At 46.4% G+C, this 8,573-nt stretch overlaps 1 protein-coding gene across 7 annotated transcripts in view; it reads left to right on the top strand.

Annotated features, from left to right (window-relative positions):
• Positions 1 to 943: 943 nt before the first annotated feature.
• The window catches only part of CTDP1 (CTD phosphatase subunit 1), a 125,567-nt gene continuing 117,937 nt past the window's right edge, over positions 944 to 8,573 (top strand). For 4 of the 7 annotated variants that reach the window (XR_012774293.1, XM_075493643.1, XM_075493642.1 and 1 more), the window contains exon 1: positions 945 to 1,481. Coding sequence is in view for 6 of the 7 variants with exons in the window: in XM_075493643.1 (XP_075349758.1) it covers positions 1,147 to 1,481 (335 nt within the window). In the remaining variant the exon portion in view is untranslated. Of the gene's footprint in view, positions 1,482 to 8,573 lie in introns of all 7 variants that reach the window. The other 3 variants (XM_075493639.1, XM_075493644.1, XM_075493640.1) reach the window with 2 other exon arrangements.

Below are 8,573 nucleotides of genomic sequence, written 5' to 3'. Positions count from 1 at the left end.
GGCACGCTGCACGAGGCTTGGCACACTGCACGTGGCTTCCCTCCCTGGCATGTGAAGAGATCACTGTGCTCTGTAACGTGGCTGTGGCGGGTGGGAAGCATGCCCGCAGCCTCTCTTGGTGGAGATGCACGCAAGCCCCTAGAACAGCTCAGACGTCAGCTGTAGTCAGCCCTGTTGGCCTTGTGGAAAACAGTGGGGACGTCCCTGTTAGGGTTTGCCTGCGCAGGAGCAGGCAGCACGTGCTCGTACTAGTCCGTCTCTGAGCTCAGGTCTGCCGGGCACCCCCTGCTCCTCCTCCCTGCCCGCCCAACGCACCGCGCAACGGGACTGGGCTATAGCCTAGCGGCCGCGGCCTCCGCCCGGGGCAGGCGACCGCTACGCCAAGCAGAGGCGCGCCCCTTCCCCGCCTCCCCCCCGGACCCGGGGGGAGGGCGGACAGCAGCGCGGAGCCGCCGCGGGCTCCGCAGCGGCTGGGCCTCAGGAGCCCCGACGGCCCCGCCCGCGCCGCCACGTTTCCCGATCCCCGCCGCAAGGGAGAACTACAGCGCCCAGCGTGCCCCGCGCGTCCCGCCCCCGAGCGACCGCTTCCCGCGCCTCGGGGCGGGGGACGCGCGGGGCACGCTGGGGCTGGTAGGCCGCCCCGCGCACCGCCTGCCGGGAGCCGTAGTTCTCGCTCGCGCGCGCCCCTGCAGCTCGCCCCACGCGCTGGGGCAGGTGAGGCCGCGCGCGGATGCGGAAACGTGATTGGGGTGGGGGAGGGGCGCGTCGCTTTCCCCCCGCCGGAGCAGGACGGCGCGGGCGGGGGCCACCTCCCCCTTCCCCTTCCCCTCCCCCTCCCCCCTCCTCTCTCCTCCTCCTCCACCGTCCTCGCCTCAGCCCCGCCCCGCCCCCGCCACCTCCCCTCCCGCGCCGCCTCCGCGGGGCGAGCTGGGCGCGCCTGTGCCTTTAAGCCCGGCCGGACGCCCAGTGTCCGGCGCCTGCGCAGAGGGGCCGTGACCTCGCTGCCTGTCGGCGCTGCCGGCGACTAGTGGGGTGCCCCTGCACCCCCCCCAACCTCCCGGCGGTAGCGCCAGGCTCCGGCCCCACTGCCGGGCCAGCGGCGGCGGCGCGGGCGTTGCCATAGCGACACCCTCCCCGGCCGGGACGATGGAGGGGCCGGCGGAGAGGGCCGGCGGGCCCGGCGCGGAGGGCCCGGCGGGGGTGATCACGGAGATCCGGGCGCCGGGCCCGCGGCCGCTGCGGCTGCTGGAGTGGAAGGTGTCGTTGGGGGCGGCGGTGCAGATCGGGTCGGTGCTGGCGCTCTGCGCCCCTCTGCCGCCCGCCCCGCGCCCCGCCGCCGCCGGCCCCGCCGCCCCGCCGCCTACCGCTAGCGGCGCCAGCACCCGGCCGCAGCGGGCCGGCCCCGAGCGCAAGCTGAAAGCGGAGCGGCCCGGCGTGGTGCGGGAGCTGTGTGCGCGGCCCGGACAGGTCATCGCGCCCGGGTGAGTGCGGGGCCAGCGGCGGGGGGCGGCTGGCCTGGGCGGCGGCGGTGGCGGCGAGCAGGCTGGGGAGCTGGTCCCGGGACGCGCGTTTCGCGCTTCTTCTGTGGCGGCCGGGCTGGGCCCTGCTCCCCTGCCGGCCCTGCGGGGCGTCCGGAAGGACGGTGGCTTGCGCCCGGCCCAGCCCCGGGGCGCCGCGGAGAGCGGGTACCCGCTGGGGCCGTGCCGCCTGTGCGGCCGGCGCTCCCTCATCCTCTCCCTGCCGGCGCGGGGTGGGGGGAAGGCGGCGCTGCTTTCTCCTCAGCTCCCAGTGATCGCCGGCTCTAGCGAGGCGGTGTGTAACAGGAGCCTTGTCCCGTCCTGAAGCTCCGCTTCCCCTTCACGGCGGTTAGGGTGGGTCGTAAAGCCGTGCCGGGTCTCACAGCCGTGTAACTGCCGGCAGGGAAAAGCCCTTCCTCCGAAGCTCTGCGCTGGGTAACGTGCGGGAAGTAGCTGTGCGAGGAGGAGGAGGAGGCTGGGGAGAGGTGCAAGAGATTGTGCTCTAGTCCCTTGTTTCAGAGCCGAGTCCTTCGCTGTGAGCTTTGCCTCAGAGAGCTGAGCATCCCTTTCACGTGTTTTGGGGTTCTCTGAAAACTGCTCTTACTGGCAAAATACTTTTTTTTTTTTTTTTTTTTTTTAGTTTGGCCGTTCACTGTTAGGTTGGTGCAAAACTCGGGTAGCAAAGGGATCGTTTCCTGCTTGATAGGAGGAGTTTTAATGGGAATCAGCGCTGCAGCAAGACATTTTTAAATTACTAGATACCATACATATGTTGGCAGCCTAAATGCTTTTAATGCTGTAGGTGTTTTAATGTATAAGGCCTCACAAATATAAACGAGATGGTGTAATTTGAACTTTCAGAAGAGCAAGGGATTAAATGAGGGAGATTTTTCCATAGTTTAACAATGGCTTTGTCTTGATAAGACTGTTAAATTCTCAACAGGCTAATAGTTAGATAGGGCTTCTCAGATTTCTAGCTTAAATTGGGCTAATAGCTTGCTACCCTGTACTTCAAGCAGATTTTTTTTCTCAACAGGAAGCCATTGAAACACTCTACTTCCTCTGTTTTATTACAGCAAGTTATTTTCTTTTATTGCAGTTCTCTTGATTTTTGGGTGGGTGCAGCCAGGCCTAAACTTTTTTGATTGAAAATCACCAGTATATGCAAAACATCTGTGTATGGGGGTCCTCTCAAAGGTTCAGGAAAAAACCAATCTGATTCTTTTTTTATTGGTCAGTAATATAAGGTGCTACAGAGGAGATATAAGCTGTGTTTTTCTTGCTACAGAGAGTATTATCCTTTTTGAGATAAGACTGTGACTTTCCTTTCGTGCCATATCAGCGTTCTGCTAGTGCATCTGTTGCAACGTGGACAATCTTAATATCTGATTTAAAACAAAGGTACCATAAATGCTAGGTCAGACTAAAAACATCTTAAAAATACAGACTAAAATTTTAAAGCACCATATGCGTGATGAAATTAATCTTGATAGTGCTGAGTGGAAGGGGAGATAAAGTGATCTTGTTGTCTTTTCATTATGTTAGCTAAGCACTTGGTAGGAAAACCAAAACAAAAAAGATTTTAAATGGTAAATGTAAACAATTTAAAATATGCTGGGTCTGATGTAGCAGCACTTTAGGTTTAGCTTTGCTCAATGTAAACTTTAGGACTTGAATGCACCAATTTTTGTATAATGCTTTTATTGGATTTGTCTAGTCTTGATTCACTTGATCATAATTAGCAAGTCCTTGCTTTGAGACAATTAGAAAATAAATACTGTTTGTTATTACTGTTGTTCTTGGCTTCTAAAACATTTGTATCTTATACTGCTAAAAGTTTGTTCTTAATATTGACCATTGCTAGATGTTACGCTTCTGGAATTCTGACGTTTCAGCGTGTACTCTGTTGCATGCTGTAATGGTATTTACTGGTTGAATGGAAAAGAAAAGTTCAAGCAAAGAGGTAGAAGAAGCGTGACCTAAGGGTAGTAGAGCTGGTCAGCAGTTGGAGACATAACTGCATTTCTTTGGTCACTTAAAAGGTTTTTTTTTTGTGAGCATTTAATCTCTTGCCTGTGGCTTCCCATTTTATAGAATGGAAATAATAACATTTCACTACCTACTAGCAATCTTTAAATATTTGTTAAGGTTGTGCAGTATTAAAATACAGGTGTGATTAAGGTAGGTAACATAGCTGAAATTTATTCGGCATCTCCAGAAGATACGCTTTTTTTAAATACAAACTATCCAGGGTGGTAGGTGCCTTTTTCTGCCTTCAAAAGAGAGGGTTTGGTCAGTTTAGCCCCGAATTCTCTATAAACCAAAGATGTGCAAATATTTGTCAGGCACTTAAACACTGTAGAAATACTGTTTCTATTCCAAATATTTTTCCTTTTCACTAGAACATGAGAACATAAGTTGATTAAGCCTTTTTATTTGAGGATAAATAATGTGACTGGCTAAGTTTTTTTTTCTATGTCAATTTGGTCATCATTATTTCTGAAAATAATGACATCTTTCAGCACAAGTCTCTCCCTCTTAAGAAGATATATTTCTAACTTTTGGTTATTTTTCTTTTATATCAGGCATAGGATGAAATCTTTTGGTATACGAAAGTAATTTTCCACATATATAGCACTTAATTTTCTTGTAGTTTGATTACCCACTTTTTGGCATGGACAGTGGTGTAAACTCTCCACAAGGGAGAGGATGGTATGGGGTGGGGGTGACAGCCTGAGGCAGGCAGGAGGTGGCTTTTGCTTATACTAGCAGAGGTAGGCTTGCATCAAATCTCAAATTAGGACTTGAGAGAGGAAGGTGTTTGACCTGTTAGGACTGTAAATAGCAGGGATGACAGCAAGCAGTCAATGAAAGGTCTTTGATGTTAACGAAGCATAATTTCTATGGGTGGCAGGAGTAACAAATGTCAAAAACTGCTGCACTGCTCTGTGTATTATTAATGCCAGTTACCCATCAAGGTTAATCATTCTGAAGCTGCTACAGGTATATCAGGATTCTGGGTTGGGTCAGTATTTTGTTTTATGTGAATATTTACATAAGCATTTCTAATATGAAACGATTGTGCCCTTTCAAGCCCTACTGATGGGACAGACTACTGAAAGTCTTTTCTTTGGTTCACATTAGTAGAGTCTTCCAAAATATTTATTACCTATACATTTAAACTGGGTATCTTTGTGTCTTACTACATAGCTTTAATAGCTAAAACTTGCATTCTTCTACAGAACATAAAGTGTATGAGTGTTGTAAAAATATTTTGTTTAAACTTATCTGGATTCTAGTGAAGCAAAACTTCTGTTTTCTCTTTTTGGAGAAGATTGCAGGAAAGAAGTGGAATTTGTTCTCTAAAACTGCAGATTTTTGTGTTGTTACTTGGCATTTTTTGTATCAAAAACTTGATTATATATTTTAAAAAAATATATCTTCCTTTGGTTATCTAATGTCACAGAGCCTCAGGGCCTAGTTTACCACCCAAGATGAGGATGCTTAACCCTGGACCCCAATACCTTTCATCTTAGACTTCAAGGAGAATAAAATGCTGATGAATTACAGTTTATTTTGAAGTGATGGTACTTGTAATATACTACAGCAGAAACAACTTGCTGTTTCAGTTAGACACAAATGTTTTCTTAATATGCTGTCAAATATTTAGTGAGCTTATTAGAGTCTACAAAAAAACCTCATTGCCAAACACGGAGGACTGTTGAATAACACTTAACAATCTCAGCTTACTACATCTCTCACCTAATTCCTTTTTGCCCTTGGATTCATTCCTTTTTTTTTTTTTTATAGTAAGTTTTGGTATGCATCTTTCCGACCTGTGTATTCCCCCCCCCCCCCCCCCCCCCATACTGTAATACTAAGGGAGCCTGCTTTTTAATGCATCTGTCTTGTGTTTGGTTGAATTTGATATTGAAAAAGACCCAAGTTCTAAATGGGGGTTTTCCGTCCTTCATTGCCTTTTTTTTCTCCTCTTCCTAGTTCTCTGGCACCTAGTAAGTTGGGAGCTCACACTATAACTAATAGCACTGAATGGTAGAGTACAAAGTCTCGTTTCTTTACGTGATGATCTGTTTTCACAAAACTTGTAGGAACTTCCATATCTAAGAGAATCAAGCTTCTCAGTCACGTTTGGTTGGAAACAGGCATCAGGCTCAGAAGTTACCAGTGGCGTGGTTGTAGCAGACTTGTGCCTGCAGTTCTTCTCAGTGCAGCTTCCTTAGGCCATGGTTTTGTGATTGCTTCAGGCTAATACGAGAGTTGGCTGGCAGGGATGCTCACACTTCTGTGTGCCTCCAGCTTGCATTGAGTTGGGTGTTAGAAATCATGTAGCTAAAGATGGCTTGGTCTTTCTTTTTTTTCCTTTTCATCCTTCCCACCCAGCCTCCTGTGAAGTGGTCCATACTGATCAATTCCCTCATTTTGCTCAGTTGCTGCAACAGGATGGTAGTGTAGGGAAAGGGAGGGTGACTTATCTTTTCAGCAGCAGCCTGTATTTAGGTCAGATCGAAGTGGTGGTGTAAATGGCAGTAGAGTCATTAGGGGGATAAATGACATGTTGACACCGGGAAATAACATTATTGAGGTTGTATGTGTCCCATATGGCATTTTGTATGATAGTCTTTAGTAACACATTACTTTTATCCCTTACAAGGTTTCTCCCAAACCAGGGGATTTTCTGCTTTCAGAGTTCTTACTATAAGTTGCTTGTCTTACTTGAGCTCAAGGACTTTGCCACTGTATGTGAGCGTATGCAGAATCCCATGGGTCAGCAGGCAGAGTGAGATGGCTCATGGGACTATTTTATGCATCCTGTTGTAGAACTACAAGCTGGTTATAGCTCTCTCTAAAAAAAATGTGTATGTTTGTCAATGTCTGTGCTGGAAATTGATTTTGCTTTTACCCAAATTGTAACGGATTTTTATTTAATTGATGTCTAGTTTCTTTACCGTATTTTTGAGCTTTACTGCAATACTGGAGTTGTTTAGAAAACCACGGTCTTTTTTCAAAGGCAAGCGTGCATGTTATTTCTTCTCTGAAACTGCTGCATGGTTTTCCTTTAATTGTTAAACAAATAGTCTTCTGAAGAGAAAATGTATAGACAAAAATTCTGACTGGAGGACTGGAATGAGACCTTTAATTCTTGTGCTGCACAATACCTAGCCCTTTGAACTGGAAGGGATTGGAAAAGTTTGAGGAAGAAAGAGAGAGACAAGACTTTTGTTTTGAATTGTCTTAAAAGTTTCTATCTTGACCTAAGAGGCTTTTTTCCTTTGAGAAATCTTAGTAGTACAACTTGCATGCCTGCCTGGACCTTTCTGATTTGAGGACTGTGTGTTTGGTGTTAACTTAAGGGCTGACCCTATTAGGGATCCCAGCTGTTTGGATTTTTGAAGTCAGTCTTATCCAGTGGAAGACTCCTCTTAGGTAATTTGATAACCCAAGATTTGAACTTGCTAAATAAAAATTAATATGGGGTGATGGTATTGCAAATTCTTAAACATTACCAAAAGTATGTAAAAATAGTTTCAGTTGGGACTTTCTAGCCTGAAGGTTCAGTAAGGAGCTACCAGCCTTTCATTTTGGGATCTCTTTTTGAGTGATAATAGACAATTCATTGCAAGTTGTCACTTATAAAATATTCTTGTGTAGTTAAAAATGTTAATTAAAGGTTAATCGAAGGCCTTCAAGCACATGTGGATAGTTGCATTTCCAGCAGTTGCCTTTTAAAGCATATAGGGGAGCATAAAATGACTTCCTGGAAAGCAGGTAGTATTGCATTACAGGTCACAGGTCAAGGATCTTGATTATACATTTTGACTAGGTTTTGTTTTGCTGAACCTAGACCTACAGAATTGGAAATCCCACCCTCAGACTGTAGGGGAAGGATAGATCCTGTCACTAACAGGAGAGACTTACCAGTCTTCAAAAGACTTTGGAGGATGGAAAGATTCCCTCTGTTCTGGTGTGGACAAGAAAGTGCTGCCATATATAATGTGTACTGTGAAACTTGGGTGAGAAATTCTCACCTTATTTTGTAGGATGTTACAACGGTGCTCAACAACCATGTGTTTTCCTTCAGAATCTATATCCCTACTTCTGATGAAGAAGTGCTGCTTGTCTGAAAGGATGAACCATTGTTTCCAGTCAGCAGAAACTACTTCTGTTGGCCTCAGACTAGCCTGTTAATGGAAAGGAATTAGCCAGAGTGAAATACATATGCCATTTGTGAGAGCACACTATATCTTTTCTGATGTTTTCTGAAACGCTGGTCCTGTTGAAAAAAAGGGAAAAAAAGCTAATATAAAAACCTATTTTTGAAACAAAGAGCAAAGGTTTTGTGCTCTTTCCAGTGCAATGGGAAAGGAATTTTTCTTTAATCATCTGATGGGACTGAAATTATTTAGATTTAGGCAACCAGGCTGATGCTGGATGTTTTATACAAGATACCATTCATCAGAACCATCTAAATCCAGAAGAACTCTTTTACTTTGTGCATTACTGTGTAAAAGGTGGCAGTATACCATGTAGATTACTACTTACAAACACATCAATTTTTTATAGTATGTCCTTTTTTAAGGAAAGGATAGCATATTGCCAGGCCACTATTTCACTAATAATCTTAAAAAAAAAAAAATTGCCTTTCTACAAATGTTTTGAGAAAAACTGGAGAATAAGGCACTGATTTAGACATTTAGAGTAGAACTGAATAATGCTCATTTTTTTGTATTGTAGTGCTTCCTAGTTTAAAAATTACATCTAAAACTTTGCAGCATTCGGCTGGTGTGTAAGGCAAAAGGTCTCAGTCCAAGCTTAGTAGAGTGAACTGTGTGAATCCCCATTCACAGGAGAGGGGGTGGGTGAGCAGTTCTAGCCAAGGAAGGCATTGCTAAACAAGAAGGGAACTTAACTTTCCAGGTAACTTTACAGCTATTTATAATACTTCCCCTTTATATGCTGAGCAGCCTTTTAAACTGTTGCACTCTGCTTTCGGAGTGTGTGTCGGGATTCTGGGCTCACATGACACTGTTGAATGTC

This window comes from Mycteria americana, chromosome 2 (genome assembly GCF_035582795.1).
Source record: "Mycteria americana isolate JAX WOST 10 ecotype Jacksonville Zoo and Gardens chromosome 2, USCA_MyAme_1.0, whole genome shotgun sequence".
Classification (NCBI taxonomy): domain Eukaryota; kingdom Metazoa; phylum Chordata; class Aves; order Ciconiiformes; family Ciconiidae; genus Mycteria; species Mycteria americana.
The sequence above is the reverse complement of the archived record's forward strand: the minus strand, read 5'-3'. Positions and strand labels throughout refer to the sequence as shown.